At 41.3% G+C, this 18408-nt stretch overlaps 1 protein-coding gene across 3 annotated transcripts in view; it reads left to right on the top strand.

The window, feature by feature from the left end:
• The first annotated feature begins 251 nt into the window (after positions 1-251).
• The window catches only part of epb41l3b (erythrocyte membrane protein band 4.1-like 3b), a 52692-nt gene continuing 34535 nt past the window's right edge, over positions 252-18408 (top strand). For all 3 annotated transcript variants that reach the window (XM_069685375.1, XM_069685376.1, XM_069685377.1), the window contains exons 1-3: positions 252-340; positions 10396-10559; positions 16084-16227. In XM_069685375.1, coding sequence (XP_069541476.1) covers positions 10407-10559; positions 16084-16227 — 297 coding nt within the window. In that variant the 5' untranslated portion in view covers positions 252-340; positions 10396-10406. The remainder of the gene's footprint in view (positions 341-10395; positions 10560-16083; positions 16228-18408) is intronic.

Below are 18408 nucleotides of genomic sequence, written 5' to 3' on the forward strand. Positions count from 1 at the left end.
TAAATGAACCTTGTTGCATTCCACCACTGATGCAGTTTCATTTAATCACATTTAGCTTGTGAACCGAGATTACTCGCAGTGCCTTTACCCAGCAAAACAACCAACCTCGTGCCATTAATTGCCATGCTCTGGGAATGTGTGTGTATGTGCTGTTGGGGGTGTGCTGTTGAAATAATGCCCCGGCTGTCCTGATATCCCACAATTCTACTCTGGGCTGCATAGTGGAGTGTGATAGGCTGGTCGGGAGGGGAACTGCAGCAGAGTAGCACCGCTGTCAGGAAACACAAGCCCACTACGAATGCAACTCGCATATCCAGCCTGAACGAGGACGCTTTACCTGGTAATAAACCCTTTCTTTTGCTGCTTTTTCTCCTTCTATATGACTCAAACGCTGTTTTACAAGAGATGCCTCCCGGTTTGTACAATTCGTGTTCTTATTCCCTCGCCTATGGCTTTATTCTGCTCGTCTTGACCATAACACCCCTGGTCGATGACAGATAATTAATATAAAAAAAACCCCACTTCTACTGTAGTCACTCAGGCGGAAAAGTGGGGTGGACGTGGCTTACCGTGGCATAACCTTTTTATCCCTCTGTTTTGCATTGTAGCCTCTCAGTGCGGGAACATTGTAGCGTTATGTTGTGTTTTTGCTGAATGGGCTGCCTGCCGCGGCTAGTATTTTGAAGCTAAAAGTCAAGGCTTAGGCGGAGATTTCAAAGAAACAGCCCGCTTTAAGGTACAGTAAGCTAACGTGCTCCAGTTACGAGGCAGAAAGTGGGAAATGGGTGAAAACAGATGCTTTTCCAGCCGTTTTTCTGACGTATTTTACATCACTGAAGGACGATGCTGAGTCATTGAGAGACACGGGTTACATTTGGAGACATTTAATGGATTAAAATTGTTACACAGTCGGAGGTTAAGACGACATACTTGGGTGTTTTTGATCTGCAGTGCGGTAGGCGTGGTTAGGGGCAGGATGACACGGGCTGGATCCTCTTTTAGCATCCTCACATCCTTGAAGCCAGGGGATGTAATGGCCGGAGTCTGACTTGACAATTTAATTAAGATGCACAGTAAGCTGCTGTTGCAATAGCATTGAAAAGGCAGCTACATTATGGGCCTTGTTTGTAGGCTCTCATCATAGTTCATTGCTAGTACATGGATTTACTTAAACCTGTTAACAGTGTGCTGGAAAAGATAGTTCTCTCCCATACTTGCTTATAAACAACTGTTGAGATTCATTAATTTATGTGATGAAAATATATATCTACAAACACAAGGAAATAGTTCACCTTTACAGGGATAAACCAGGTGAACTGAAACCAGCTTTATTTTTGCTAGTTTTGTCTTCTATGATAATAAAATACATATTTTAGGGATGCACTTTATCGGTATCTGCCGATTATGACTTGAAAATGACATCAGCAGATATGTAATTTTTCTGCGACTAAATGCTCGATGACTCCCTAAAAAAGTTTGACGAATATTACAGTTTATTTGAAACGAAATGTTACATACAAATAAATATGGCATTTTGTACATAAGTTCAAGTCGTTTTGCTATCTTGCCCAGTGAATGTGTACATTTTGAAAAGCACTGTATTATATTATTTCTGCATCTGCCAGTGGGCCACTACAATAAGAGTAAGCATGATATCAATTCCACTACAGGGGAGACTTGATGTTCTCTGCAATTCGGTGGAAAAAAACGTGCCTTATATATCGGTATCTCTATCGACAAAAAGGGTTGGAAAATATTGGCATATCGGCAAAAAATATATCGTGCATCCCAAACATATTTTTATGCGTTTTTATATGAATTGGTTTTATAACTATTAGCCCCATTTCAGCTCGACTGGAGTATTTCCCATTGACTACACACTCTATAAATGATTTTCAAAACGAGTTCAGACTTGTCCCAGCAGATGTCAACAACCCAAAGGCTCCGTAATAACATCATGCTCTCCTGCAGACATTATTGCTAACCAAGTCACAGCTGATTTACCGACTACCTTTAGCTAATCTCATAAAATGCTTAATCCCCATTGGCCCTTCTCAACCACTGTTTAAGAAGTTATTAGCTATTCATCAAGCAACAAAGGTTAGTTCTAATCTTTGACATTAAAAGGGGATTTTCCTTTATAACAAAAAAAAAGGCTTACTAACTTCAGGATACATTTTTCTTTGTCAGACACATTGGTAATGTTTGTGCCAGGGTTTGGTTTCTTTGAAAGCCTTGAGCGACTGTACGCCAACAAAGACGTACTAATCGTCTAGTGTAAGGAAGTGCACGGTCAAGTTGAGACGACAATAAGTTAGCTGGTCTGTCTGTTGTATCCCTGAATTGCTTGCTTTACTGCTGGAGACAGTCATGCTAAGAATGTAAACGCAGCAAGTTGACAGGATTTATGGCCTCCTCAGCAGAAAATGCTCTCAGCTCGGAGTCACCTTCATGTGACCAGTCTACCTTCCCCACTTCTGCTTTTGATCTGTGGAGCGTCTGGTCTACTTCACTTTATATGCACTAGTTTATTTTTGGAAATTAATGTTAGGACTGTGTGAGAAAGCTTCTGAAATAGCTACAAAAGTGAAAATGTGCTCAGGCATTTTTGTTGCAGATCTGGTATACTGCATGGAAGACTCGTAAAACAACCTCAGTCATTTTAACAGTGGATGTTTTATGGTTCTGAATTATACTGTGAGGGCTGTCTATTCTTTCGCCCACACAATTCATATCAATTCAGATGGGAGAAATAATAGAAACGGTTTTAAAGCAGAAAGATGAATCAGTATCTAGTAGTGTTGTCAAAAGTGGCCAAAAATGATGTTTGCTTTTTCTTCTATAAAAAAACACAAAGGTTCAAACTATTCAAATCTATTTTTGCGCAATATGTCAACATGAGGACAATGGAGAGATAAACTTCCTTGCAAAGATATATTTATTTATACAAAAACATGCCTTTTAAAGATCAACATAGGCTTCCTACACCTGCAAAATAAACATAAAACAATTTGGTTGCAGAAGAACGGACACTCAGCGCTCCGAGCGAGCTGTGATAGGTATATTTATTTAAACATAAACATGCCTTTTAAAAAAAAAAATCAACATCCATACCTGTCTATTATACTGGGGGTGAGAATGTGTCTCTCTCTAACAGGGCTGGGATTTAAATTCTCCGCCATCATTACCACACGATTGTTGTTTTGTCTCCTTTCAGCCGGACTAAAGTTAATTATGAACCAATCATAGTGTAAAGTGACGTTGTGATGCATTCAAAGATGCTCCGTAACCAAGAGAGTGCGTGCGAGGACATACGAGAACATGCTAGAACATGCTAGAACACACGAGAGCGGAAGTGCTGATTCAATTTTAATATCCGAATATCTGTTTTTTACATTTGGGTTATATATTCGAATGAAGAATATTCCTTGACAGTACCTAGCTGAAACAGTGTCTACTATGACTGAACGAAGGCAGGATGTGCTGCAGGACTGTTATGTGAGACTGCATTAGTTGTATGCAGGTGTATCAAATAAACTGGCGACTGAGTTTATGTGCGAAATAAGTCTTCTTTTCCCTCAAACACAACAACATTATTAAGAAGGCACAAACAAAAGGTGATGTCACCAAGCATGGGTCTGAAAATGTTTTGCTGAGTCACTGATGTAAACATTTTGTAGCTTGGCAGGAACACTTTGTAGCATGTTGTGTTGTTATCGACCGTCTTGTTGTCCGGACTGTTTGTACACTTCGTTTGTACCGATGAGAGCCGGAGAATGTTCTGGCTGAACCCACCGAGGTGGAAAACAGATCTGGGTTGTTTAAATGTCTTGAGTTGTTAAGGTCGGGACTGAACTGTGCTAAGCTGTGAAATGTTGTTGATAAACATTTTGTATGCGTTTTATACCCAATTGAACTTTCTGTTAGGAGGCTTGTAAGCTAGGTTAATCCTTTGTTGAGACTGGAAAACAGGAAGAGTCAGACTTACAGTTACTTACTTCCTTGTTTGCTTGTTACACCAGTTTAGGTGGACTAGAAATCAAGACTGTTAAACTCTGAAAACATGTTTGGTAAAAGTCTTTTAAATTCAAGGACTGCAATTAACCCTTTTTTTTTAAAGAATTGAATTGCCTTTTTTTTCGTGATTGATCACTTAGGCTGGGCTGTTTGATTACATGAAAACCATAATCACAATTATTTTGATCATTAATCATATTTTTCACTTTGAAAAGTATCATGCATTTATTTAACTTTTACGAACATAACCTTTTGTTGATTTCCTTCGTCGTTCCATGGGCCAACGCCTGCGAGCTCGTTCAGGCAGACAACTCGAGCTGCACTGATTTAATAATTGATATGCGTCACTTCCACAGTCGCCTGACAAACACTTCCTCCTAATTGGCGCTCTATTTCAGCTGCAAGATTTCCGCTCTCTCCCTCTCCCTCCGTCATTGCCATCGCTGCCCTGCACCAGTACTGCGCTCTTACTTTCAGCCCCACCACCACCCCAGCATCCATCTGCAGGCTCCGAATAAGTGGTTTAAGATATTATCTCACTCAATTTCTGCATGTAAAATAAATCTGCGAGGAGTGATGAGGTCAGAGCCTAGATGCCAAACACAAGCTATGTTCTGCTGCTGCAATAAACATTTCAAACTATAACAACTTGAGTTGTCTGACTGAAATATAATGAAGCTGGAAAACACATTTTAAATCTTGGTTTTGATTGTTGGAAGGCAGAATTGTAATTGAAAATAAATTTCCCTTCATCACAGAGCCACATCGAGCCAATAAGCGTCATAAAACATTTTAGAAAAGCTTAAGTTTACTACATTATAAGTCAAGTTATAGCGGCAAGCCCTCACATTGGGTAAGCTGGAGCAGTGATAATATTGCATATAAAATGACCTCCCGACCTCTGTTGTTGTGACAGTACAGCATAACACCAGTGGTTGCCATTAATAGTGGCACACTGTGCATGCCGAGCTGAATATAATGTTGCATCCGTTATAAGTCGCTGTGGTTAAACATATTCAGTACAAGCCTTAAATGTAATGAATATTGTCACATGTTGTCACGTTGATGTTCGAACTCATCAATAATTTTGTTTGTTGTTTGGACGGGAGGGTTAAAAGCACTTTGGGGATCAGAGACCCCTCAGCAGAGGCGTCTCGTTTGAGCGGTCAGGCCAGCGACATGGTATCCTGTTACAGTTGTTACGGTTGTATGTGACAGCTGTCAGCCCTGCAGCCATGGAGAGGGGTAGCATCATAAATATACGGCAGGCCAGATCGGGATGGGCCTGGACGTGTCAAAAAACGCCAACTATTCCCCTTCGTGTAACCTCCACGAGCCCCCAGGGGGGCTGTGGGTGTGGGGGCAAGGGTTGCAGGGATGGGCCCAGCTGTGGTGTTCTGCGGCTAATAGCACTCGGCACAGATGGCGGTCCCTCATCCTCCCCTGAGTGTGTGTGTGTGACTTCATGTGCACTTTCCAACAGTGTGCATTACAATCACAAATGGACCTTAAAATGGAGTTTTGCTTGCTCACAGGGGGGCAGCACACACGATTAGTGTCCGTGATCAATTAAGTACTGTAGATACATACTGATAAGCCTGATAAGCTTGAGCATGGACATTAGCTTTTACTGCAGTGAGCCCTTTCCCCACATCTAATATCTGCTGTGTTTGGTGGCAGCCAGCAGGTTTGATGAACGGTGGGTTAGTTTGATTTATATTGGAAACAAGTAATGGGAGTGAAGTATTTATGATGCTGTTTCTCTTCTGAGGAGGGTTTGTGTCTGGAGGAAGACAGGGAGATGGATGGTTTCTGCTGGTCCCTCTTTAGGGGTCACCTCACAGAGAATATCAAGTTTTATCACAGCACAAGTAAGACTTAAAGTTGTCATTCGGAATATCTCGGTGTCGTTCTCTTTCGCGGCACCTATGGCGACGGTAATTGCGGGAGCACACTTCCCAGATACCCAGACAGTGTCGCATGTGTGACGTCCACGGTTGGCTCCGGTTGTAACTCTTGATTTTCCTTGCTGACGGTCGCTTTCCTTTTTAGACTGTTTGCCTTCATCTGAGCGTCGAATTGTTTCTTCTTCTTTGGATTCTCACTTATTGTTGAAGTTGTATCTGTAGTCATCGATCTTTTCTTTGTTTGTTCAGCCATAGTAGATTACTGTTTACTCGCAACACTTGCAGAGACCGGAAAAGCAGCCGCTTAGCTCCGCCTACCCTCTCTGGCAGACCAGCCACTGCTGGGTGATGGAAAACGCGTCACCAACTGGGCGCGGCTAAAGTCGCCACAGACACCCAGTCTGTAATTATGCAAATGCAAAGGCTTTCATCAGTGGGCCATTGACTCAATCACCATTGTGTTACCTCATTCAGCGTTAGATAGAGATTGAAGAGACATTTATTTAAATGAAAATCTTCCACATTATCACTTTAAGCTTTCAATCAGAAGAGAGTGAAACTGTTAGGAGATAAAATTAATCACATCTTTGACACTCCGTGCTAATTGAGTGACAGATCCAATAGGTGAGACTTCCTTCTTCATCCAGCATTCTTCTCCTGTTGTCTTTCCAGACAGTCACGGTGGCTGTCACTATTCATGCTTAGTGCTAATCTATTTATTAATCCCTGAGATTTACTGATGAACAGTAGCAAACACATGCATCACTTCCTGTGAGCAATGGGCTCCAATGGCTGATTCCATTTTGGATCTGTTACAGGTTCTGCAAAATCCCCAAATCTCTTGTAAAGCCTTTTATCATTGGATCTTTTTTTATGAGCTAAAAGCATTGGAAGAGCTAGACGTAGCGGCTTCTCATTTTCAGGTTGTGAACATTAATGAGGCTTCAACTGAAAGCATGATGTCTTTAAGTTGTGAGCCTTTAGTTACTCGTAAATGTAAACTGTATAAGGGATTCAGATCTGTAAAGTGATTTTAATTTGATTTAATGCATTTATTTTTGCATTCAGAATCTGTTGCGCAACATTTCTGAGCAATAACGCAGCATGTTGCTTGTGTTTAGCTGAATCTCAAACTGATAAGGCTATATTGCTGCAATCTCCAGCCGTTCCTGTATGCTAGCAGTAATCCAGGGCACTAAATGAGTTGTGAATTCTGCTTTCTGAATGCATAATGTATGTGCCAGTCCATGCTAAGGGCCACACACAAGGCCACTGTGTGGGCTGTTGTGTGGCCCTGTGAAGAGTGCCTGTCACCAGTGACTGAATGTATTCTTCCTCCATTTCTATGGTGCTAAGATGTTCCTTTCCTCCTTTCCTCCCCTCTGACCAAAGTTCCTGTTTCATAGCGGGGGGTTAAGAGAAGCAAAGGTTAGCTGTGCAGCCATCATGTGTCAGCTGATCGGTGAGCCGCTCCTCGACACGTGACGCAACAAATAGCAGAGCGTTTTCTGGCAAGCTTCTGGTTGCATTTGCTTTAATGACAGTCTTAAAAAAATTGAAAGCAACACTTGGAATTTTGTTCTTGTGACTTCACTCTTCACATTTCTGCTGCTCGGGCCTTTTATCTAGATTAGGTAATCTAATGGCCTCTGTTGTAGCACCTGACATAACCGGAGTTGAGCATTAGAAAGTGTTTGATCAGCATGTTTCCTTCGCTGCGGCTGCTACAAAAGCACGAGCAGTAAATGCAGAAGTCACACAAAGCTCTTTTCCAAGTCCAGATTTACTGCTGTTTTGAGTAAACATCGTTCTGATCCACTTAAACGCTAATAGATTCAAGCCTGAAGTTGTTTTTGTTGCTTGGAAGGCTTGATTTACTTTATATTGTAATCCTATTTAAATAATTCCATCGAGCTTAAAACCCAGAGCTCATTAGAAAAGATAAATTACCCCGAACTCAATATTTAAACACCAACGATATTGAAGCAAGATGCAATTCTTTTTTTATTGGAGACTTTGCACGATTATTCACAACTATATCTGAGACAATGAAACATTCAGTTCAGCTCCAAGTGTTTTAAAGTACTGCATCTATCACAGAGTTTAAGGCGAACAGAACAACACAGAGGCATGATGAGGGCATGGACTCCAGCTGTTAATAATCCAGCTATGTGCCTGCCAGTGCCGTTCACAGCAGGACACAAGGAGGCAGGCGTGTGGGCCGAATTCAGTCCTCGAAAAAAAGAGTTTTCTTATTAGAAATTGTAAGATATTTGTACTTCCTGGTTGTCTTTCAGAATAATCAGTATCTTGTGTTTTTGATATTGTTTATGAGCTATAGTTCTCCGTTGTAGGTGAGGCAGATTTTCATTCACCATGTCAACAGTTTGGGGGATCACCTCGGCCCACAGTGCGGCTTTTGTTGATCCAAACTCTGCTGTCACCGGCCGACGCTGGAAGTCAGAGATCCTCCCCTGAATCCTCCCTCCCTGGAGTAAACACGGCCCTATAAATAGAGCTCAGGGAGACGCAGGCCAACAGCAGAATGACAGGCATCTGTAGTATAGCAGAGGCCCAGTGTTGTTGTCCTGCACACACGCCCTCCAAACCCCACATCCCAATGTCAGGGCCTTTGGGTACGGTAAGCACAGGGGCCCCCAGTGCGATCCGTCCTCTCTGTCATCCTTGTTTTGCAGAGATGGCCATTAGATGTTTCCTTTCATTACCCAGTTCTGGGCCCTTGGGGTCGCGTCTGTGGCTGGTATGCTGCTATTCACAGAGGGAGAAGGTCATGGTATGAAAGACGCGTAGCGGCGCTCTTTGGATACTTTGGATGGTTGTGTGTAAATTCTCTGCAGAGAGGCTGTGAGGCCATGAGAGAAGTGGTGCAACACTGAGAAAAAATATGTTCTTATACCTCAAATATTTTTCCTTACTTTATAATAATTGGCATCTACATTTTTTTAAGCAAAAATATTCTGGATATTCTCTGGTTACAGATTCTTTAACTTGTAGGGATGCGTAGATTCTGAGATGCAGAAAACACAAATGGAAATGCGGAAATAGAAATTCAAAATGGAATCAACTGAATTAACATGTGATGTTGTGAAAAAGGAAACGTGGCCTCAAATTTGGGGAACCCAGTCCCCTTCCACAAACTTCATTTTTGTTTGGAGATTTCTGCTGGAAAAACCGTGATTCGTTTTTTCATCACCCCCAAGAATGGTAATCGGGGTTTATGCCGAGTAGGTTAACACATACAAGTTTGTTTTGGTGATTTTGGTGCAAAACAATTAACGCAGAACTAGAACAAAAATAAGCAAAAAGACTTGAATAGAATAAGATAAAGGGAGTGTGGAGCAGTTTTGGGAGATTATGTACATATTTTTTGGTCTTAGCCTTTCTGGGAAAGTGCCACTTCATCTCAGAGACCCTGGATGACAAGCTCGATTTCTCTGTCACCTTGTTACACCCTGGAAAAAGTCCTAAAGGACTCAGTAAAAGAGCGACACACCTTTTGAAGATTCTGTTTGCCCCATGCAAACCCCCCCCCCCCCCCCCCAACCATTAAACTCCTTATAAACTCTACTTTTACTCTTCGGCTTCAAAAGGAGAAGGGGGACGTATATTGGGAAAAATTAGATTGCTATAACCATAAAGACTCTGACAATATCTATCTCTGTATGTCTGAATACCTTTGTATACACTGTGTACTGTGCCTATGTCAGTGATCATACTGTACTGTCCTAGTCCCCTCAATTGCGCTGTGTTTATACTGTATAAAACAAAACAAAAAATTAAAGTATAAAAAAACAAACATGGGATATTGAGGAATTTGCCAAAATGTGGAAGAATTCATAAAAGTTGAACAAACAGAAGCCAAACGTTGAGTCAGACCAAAGACTTGCGACTAAATTGTTGATATTTAAAAATCCACATATTGATTACACACTCTCAAATCGTTAATCGTACAAGTCAGAGAAATTAAAACGCCATATTTGGTAAAAAGAAACGGATTTCCTGCATGACTCTGTTTTATACCATTGTAAACTAAATGTCTCTGGTTTTGGACACATTATTTTCTGACATTTTGCAGACCAAACAAAAAGGTTCTTGACAGACTAATTGGTAATAAAAATAACCTTTAGTTATAGCCCTACGTTAGATTGTTTTGAACTAGTTTATGTAAGAAGACGTACAATATATTGTAGAAAGTGTGGATGTCGGGCCCCAGCAGTGTAAGCACTTTACAGCCACTGATGCTCCCCAGATTATTGAGAACAGGACGTGAGTGCTCGTAAGCCACTTAACATTTATTTCACTTTTTCTTCTGCTGTCAAACAATACCCACATCTCTGCATTTGCATTAGAGAGGAGCTTATCATCACACAGCTGAAAGCGACAGTAGATCAATTCAAAACAAGTCAGCTGACTCATCTTCTTTTCCTTTTCTCTCCCCCCCTCTCTCCAGCGTGATTAACCATGACGACTGAAACAGGCGCAGACTCGGAGGCCAAGCAGAATAAGGAGACGGAGAAGGGGAAAGCTAAAGCAGCCGAGCCCGCTTCGCCTCAGAACCAGCCGGAGGAGCTTCCAGCCGCCGTCGGACACAGCACCCCGGCCAGGAAAGAACAGGTCAGCCTCTTCAGAGTCACAGTCGCCCATCCTCTCTGTATGAACTGAGAGGATCCAACCAGTAATCATCTACATATTTAATCATGTTACAACCATTAATCTTTTAGAATACTTTTACCATATTTGGCCTTGCTTATAAAAGACACTTTTGTGCTTCTTTGGAGGATGATCTTCATGGTGTCAACACTGTACACATCCTTTTAGATAAGGCTTGAATGCGAGAAAACATTACACACCATTCATCCCACTCTGAATGAATTGTGCCTTTGTGTGGAAAAAATGGAAATGAACAAGAAAAATACTGACGACATGACCTCACTGTTCTCAATGTTGGACACGACCCCACATCAAATGCACCCATTAGTCAGTCAGGGCATTTATTTTGGAATTGTGGTGAAACACAGACTTAGAAAAACCCAAAGTTTGGGTGATTTCATTCCCTGCATTACGTCAGCTGTGTATACTAGTTAACATAACTTCACACAGCTGTGGGAAGAATGAGTAAACCGAGCTACTGAAGTAAACCTCATGGTTACATTCTGGCTGGTTTAAAGTGATTAAATTAATACAATTTAATAGGGCTACAATGCTGATTAGTTGATAAACCTTTAAACTATTTGAATTTTAATTCATTAGTCTTGGATGAATCTATCAAAGAAGAAGTGCAAAATATTTTTCAAGACGTCACTTTGGCCTTTTGAACTTGTGAGGAACATTTTTGTAGAAGTCTAAACATTTTGGATTTATTGTAAAAATATTTAAATATCAGCAAGGTTTGATATTTCTGGTAAAGTCTGGCATAGTTGACACCAACAACTATATATATAGATGGACGACGCGTCTCCATCTGCTCTCATTGTACATAATTGAAGCCAAAATAGCCCCAGTGACGGGCTCGATCGAGATCGGCGCGTGGAGCCGGCATAGCCACTTCCACAAACCAAAACACACGCTTCACTTACTGAAAAAAACAGCAAAGATGCTGCATGTCGCCGTGTTTAACAACAGAACAGCTTCTTGCGTTGGTTTGAAGCAGACGTCCACAGAAACTTCACTGACTGTAGTGATTGTTTTAGTTGCATCTCCTCTCACCCTTCCTCCTCTACTCTGCTAATCTGGAACAGATTTGTCAACAGAGCTGTCAATCATCCTTTTTACAGCATCAAATAACTAATTAAAACTAAACTTGTCAGAAAAAAGAACACTTGAACGTAAATCAGCATGATAAGAACTAACTATAATGACAGAAACCATGTTTGAGAAAAATGTATTGGGCGTGTATTTAGATTTTATAGTTTGACTCATGTCCCATCTGTTAATATGGAGGAGGCGGGCTTTATGACCTATACTGCAGCCAGTCAGCATGGGGGCGATAGAGAGGGTTTGGCTTCACTTTTAGGGAGCTGTCACGTCGTCCATCTTTTTATACAGTCTATGGTTGACACCATCGACCCATGATGGACAAAGCATCACCCTCAAAGATATCTAGCTGACTCGCCTTGTTTGGAAAACAATGCAGTAAATTTCTTGTTTGTCTTGTTAGAGAGTTGATCTCATAATTCCATCGACTTTTATAAAGCTAACATGTTCTACCTGCAGGACTGGAGGCTTGATACATATTGTAATGTTCTTCCGAGGATGATCCACAAACCTCCATGTCAGTGTCTTTTAAAACCAGTGTTCTCTGTTAGGAAGAGAAGTGTAGCCTGCAGCCTCCACACTTTACATCTCAGACAGCCCAAATGTTATCTGAGCACTAAGTGCTTCTCCGCAGATTTAAGCCCCAGCAACCTTCTGGGCTCGCTTTCTCATCGATCTTCAGATTGAATTTCCAATGCCTCCAAACTGCAGGTGGAGACCGTCTCAGACTAAAGCACAGCCTGGTTTATCCCCTAATTTACTAGTTGAAAGAAAAACAGTGTCACCGGCTGTACATGCAGACACATGAGTCAAAATCATTTTATTCCTGCATATTTCTAACATTTGAAGTTTGAAATACTTGTACTAACTAGCTCTAAGATGCCCTGTCTTATTATTGTAAACATTTAAGGCATGTAGCTGTTTGCTTATCTGAGAATTTAATAAAATATCACCACAGCGTTAAGCGGTCATTTTCAAGCAGCCAATATTAAGGAGCCAAGAGGACAAAGTCAGGACGACCAGATGCAGACATGCAGAAAAAAAATCAGAGTGGGTTTTATGATTTTTTTGCCTTCTTATGATCTGCCACGTGACAGAGCATGAAACTGCAATTTGAGCACAACCCCACTGACCCAGCACTGTGGCTTCTATCATGATGTGGAAAAATGGGGTGTTGGATGAGGAGGAGAAATAGAGCATGAGGTTATACGTGAATCATAACGGGCTGTAATGAGAGAGCAGCAGAATCAGGGCGAGCTGATGGATGTATTCATGATGCCTGGGCCATGTACCTAAGGCGCATAAGTGAATATGTTAGTGTTATTTAGCAAATATGATGGATACCTTCAAAATAGTGTAAGTTTGTGAACATCAGAGATAGGTCACATACAATTAATGGCCACCATTTTTTATAAAAACATTGGCTTTGCTGGGATTTGTAGTGTAGTTCAAAGATGTAGTTCGTTCACTCGGTTTGCTAAAAATCCGTAATTCCTGTGTTTAGTTTTTTCTTAACAAACCTCTTTTTTTTGATTGGGTTTCTCGAACATATTGAGGTTGCATTTCCAAAGTACTTGTATCATTTATCTTCACTGCCCACTTTCATATACGACTATAGAATGTAAGACAAAGAGCTCATGTTTCCTGCGTTTGCTGTGTAATGTTCACATAAAGAAGTCTAATTATCACAGCCATGCTAGTGGCTATTTGAGGCTATACTTGGGCACATGGGTGCTTTGAGCTAAATGCTAACATTCTACAAATTACGTCCTAACATGTGGATGTTTGGTCGGTATAATATTCACTATGTTTAGTGTGTAAGCATGCTATCATTTACTTATTAGCCCTGAACACAAAGTAAAGCTGAAGCTGAAGGGAATGCAAGTAGTTTTCCAAGTATTATAGTAGATAGCAGGTATTAGCATAGCATCTGAAATATAAGCCGCAGTCTGTTTTGGGGGGTATTCCAGGGGGGAAAAAAGTTTTCTATAGCTATTTATTAATAAAAAAGTTTATACAAGATTCAACACTATTTCCATTTATTTTCATTTGAAACACGTTGAAAACACACAGACTACAGCCCACCGTGTTCTCGCCATGTCGAGTTTGCAATCCTGCTAGCTACCAGTGCGGTAACGTTGATTGTTGTGAGGATGGCGGTCATGATGGCGCATGTTTGTGACGAAGCTTTAGCTAGATTATAGCGCCATCGTCTGGATAAAACCGTAACCGTCACAGTACAATACCTCTCTGCATTTCATACTGGTATATAGGACGCAGCCCGATTTTTAGATGAAAAAAAAATATTGAAAGTGCGTCTTATACACCCAATTTTACGGTATGTAGATGATTTAGACAAAAATTTGAGGTCAGGGGGTCAGAGTATACAGTTTCCTTTTTGTAATGAAAAAAAAACAAAACATGGCGTATCCACTTGACAGACTGTGACAGACCCGATACTTGTGTAGATATAAAATTTCGAATTTTCGAATAGTCATTAATTTATGAAAAATCGAAAAAGTTCTTTCCATTGTTTTTACCGGCATCTGGTTGCAAACAGCCGTCAGATGCGCTACAACCGCCAGACAGTGGCTGTAGCGCATCTGACGGCTGTTTGCTCACCGCCATTAAATAACAAAAGAAGAAGAAAGCATCAGCACCAGGTGCCTGTAAAACAGGTGTGGCACCGTGAGATTCAGAACCAGAGAAAAATGCAGATGATGTGGGGAATCTTCGAATAATAGTCGAATAGTTTCCAGTGAATATCGAACAGTAGGCTAGTTTTGCTTGAAATGCCCATCCCTACTGACTATAGTATTTCATTTCTGCAAATACATCCCCATAAATCTTAGACACTGGTCATTTTTAAGTGGATCCATATCTGTTTCCCTTAAACCTTATCTACACTAAACAGCCCTCATCGTGTCACCCTGAGGGTGATGGATGATGCTCTGTGACTGTCAGAGCTGTGTGAATTGGCAGGAACATGACTGAGAGAAATCACAGCACCCTGACACACACTGTCCGTCTTTTCTGTGAGACACATGCTCAGGCTGAGAGACTTCTCTGGTCCAGCAGGGTGCACATAAGGTTTTTCCTGCTTTACAAATAAATGGTGCTACTAGGTCTCAAATTATCCCTGCAATGCAGGTCATACTGTTACTTTCATGATGAGTATTTTCCCTGTGTGGTAAATCACTACATCTCCAGAGGCAGAACTGTTTGCTTGAGCTACATTAGGGAGGCACAATGTGATGGATATAGCCCGTAGAACATCATGAGAAATTTCCAGTGTCAAAATGAAAAGGGGCATTAAATCCACTTTGTGTGTGTGGGTAAGAAGAAGAACCGTCTCAAAGCCAAATGCCTCTTTTTCAGCATGAAGTCAGTCAGGAGGGGCTTTGTTTTCACTCAAGTGGAAAATTGGATTTTCTCTGTTTAAGACAAAATGGCAGCACACCTCCAGCTCTTCTCAGTGGGACCCGATTACATTCACTCAGGGTCTCAGTCTCTATTTTTAGGTTCGGGACATGTGACAGAACGAGTGGTTTTGTCAAAGAAGACTACATTATGAAACTGACATTTAGGGCAGGCGGAGGCCGCTGGGTAAAGAAATTGTGAGCAGAAGGTTTTTTTTCTTTTCTGGCCTGTGAACTCTTTCAACCTGAAAGCTTTATTTTTTCCAAGCAGAATGTTTTTATACAGTGAAACAAAAACAGACGTCTCACTTAAAGGTATAATAAGTAGGATCTTTCCTTGCATTTTGTCAACAACACATTCAAACTGGGCCCCTCCTCCTGGGCTCTTCGCCACCAGAAGCTCACTCTCAGTCTTTCGTGCGAGAACACACCCTCCCTGTCGAGCTAACACCGACAGCATTACTGTTACCTTTGCACTAGCATGCTAACCGTCGGTTACCGTTGCACGAGCATGTTAACCGCCGGTTACCTTTGTGCTATCATGCTAACCGCCGGTTAGCTTGTTCTACCCGCTTTGAGGCACCTACCTGTCCCAACAGAACGAAGGCCAACTATGCATGTATCTTTCTCCATGTTCGCCGGTCTGAATGGGGCCCAGTTGCTAATTTGAACCACTCCCACACTCGCCTATATGCTTGGCTCAGGGAAGCACAACAGCGCCCCTCTTGAAAACGTCCCGTGCAAAGCAAAACAACAGAATGGATGCAGAGGGAAGGGTCTCACAAGGTCTCACAAAGTGATGATTTATATTAAATTATATTTGTAACAGTCTCTATTTTATTTTTCTAGGAAAATCCAACTTATTATACCTTTTAAAGATAACAGAGAAAGGTCCAGTGTAAGAAATATCACAAAACTGTAGTGATTCAATTCCTGTTTAGTGACTCTTGTTGTCTTCGTTTCAGGACCAGCAGGAGGAGGACCAGGTGTCCCGCAGGTCATCGACAAGTCGTCTGTCCAGGTCTCCTTTGAGAGGAGTGAAGAAAGTGAAGATCATGCAGTGTAAAGTCACCCTGCTCGACGGCTCCGACTACACGCTCAATGTGGAGGTGAGAGACTGCAGGTGGTGGTTGTAGGAGGAGGTGGAAGTGGGTACCTTGTGCTTCTTAAATGACCCAGTTCCCTCTATTTGTTTATTATAACATCAGTTACTCAGAAGGACACTAATTGTGACCTGATATAGGCCTCCAGTAGCCTTTTCACAACCTGATCGTTTAACAGGACGTTAAACTGAAGCAGATGTGACCCACATCAACAGTTTAGGACCAGGTACATTCAGAAAAACAGACCTAAGCACTTCTGTCTCTAATTAGTGTCTGAAAGGGAAAAAGGGCAGAAGTACTTTCAGTCTAAATTGATTTTAAATCACTTTAGAAAGTTGTTGAAATTAAACGTTGCTGCTGTATCATTTGGCCCTTTTAATCGCCTTTGCAGCAATGCAGCAGCACTAATGATATCTGCATCCGTCTATAATGACTGTAATTAGACCAAGACTGGATTTTGGTTTATCCAGTGAATCAATAAATATCCTTTTATTCATATATTGCATTTGTTTGTTTATAGAAGGGCGCTAGTGGGTCCCTTTAACCGTATGTTTGGTGGTTCAATCCCCAGCTCCCCCAGCCCACATGTAGCAGTTTCCTTGAGCAAGTGAAGTAAATGTACAGCTCTTGTCGCTGGTCAGGCTTCAGGTTCAGGTTTTTAGTTTGCAACTTGGACTGTACCTGTATAGTGCTGTTCTAGTCTTCCGAACGTTTAGCACTTTTACACAACATGTCACATTCACCCATTCACACACTGATGGCAAAGGCCTTAGAGCCAATCTCCAATCGGTATCTATGCACATTCATACCCGAAGGCGACGCCTTCAGGAGCAATTTAGGGTTTAGTTCACACTTTGACATGTGACTGTAGCAGCCAGGGATCGAACCCCCAACCTTCCAATGGACAGACAACCAGCTCTACCTCTGAGCCACAGTCGCCCGAGCTGACTGTTAAACCATGTTGAACCATGAACACTTTTCTTTGTAGAAAAGTTGGAACAGGGTTGATGGAAAAGTTATTTTTATTTCCACAAAGAAATTGATCTGGCTTTAAAACTTTCAGGAGTCACTTGATTTCAAGTCTCATGTGAAAATCCTTTAAAAATACCAGGTCCATTTATTTCCTTTCAGGTACACCATCGCAGGTGTCATTGAACTGTCTTTACTACCCCATCTAAACAAACCAGGTTCATATTTTTTTTTTGCTTTTTGCCTTTATTATATAGGACAACTGAAGAGAGACAGGAAATGTGGGGAGTAGAGAGTGGGGGATGACATGTACCAAATAATCGCTCTACCAACTGAGCTAAACCAGCACCCCTACCAGGTTCATATTTGCAGACATGATAAAAAGCAAATAGGAAACGTCGGGGGTCAAACTAAGTTGACAACTTCATTATGTATCTCGGTGAATATTTACAGAATACATAAAGTATAAGCCACCTCATACTAATAAACAAACACATAGTTAAACCTAAATGTTGATAAAACAAATAACATCACCTGTAAACGGCTCCTGCACAAATATAACAACACGTGGCACCATTTATGTCTCTAAACATTAAAAAACATAAATAACAGCATCTTTGATTATTGTGTTAAACAAAAGTTTGTCCCAGAAAGACACTTGTCGTAAGGAGCCAGATAACTTACACTGTTAGTCTTCTGCTCTACCCTGGATCCCTCTGTCAATCAGCCTTATGATATTTAGCCTGTTGTATTAAACTGTGCTATTTTTACAGCACTTCTTATATGTAGGGATGTCATGGATTTCACAGCACATTTACATTTGCTTTGTGTCAAATTGCTTTGTGGATTTAGTTCTCCCTGAAAGCTTCTCGAAATCGTCTTGAGAGAGAAACAAATTATTCATATAACGCGTCTTAAATGTTAAGTTCTCACATCAAAGCACTCCTGCTATCCAGAAATAAACCCTGTGAGGACCGGAGAGGAAACAGACGGAGGAAAAACACGTGTCTTTGTGTTGTAAATGTGGAGCTCACTCTGGTACGCCCGGCAGTGTGGCTGTTATCATAATGTGGAAAAATTGAATATGGAAATGTGATGTTTTTGCGCAGAGAAGAAGTGGAGCACGAGTTGGTTGTTAATCATAGCGGGTCAGAAGGAGAGAGGAGGGTGAAGGGTTGGACAGGTTTATTATTTATGGATGAAGTGAGCGATATTGAA

The sequence above is a fragment of the Semicossyphus pulcher genome, unplaced genomic scaffold (genome assembly GCF_022749685.1).
Source record: "Semicossyphus pulcher isolate SPU_LCO1_2020_fin unplaced genomic scaffold, fSemPul1.0.p SCAF_7, whole genome shotgun sequence".
In the NCBI taxonomy this organism is placed as follows: domain Eukaryota; kingdom Metazoa; phylum Chordata; class Actinopteri; order Labriformes; family Labridae; genus Semicossyphus; species Semicossyphus pulcher.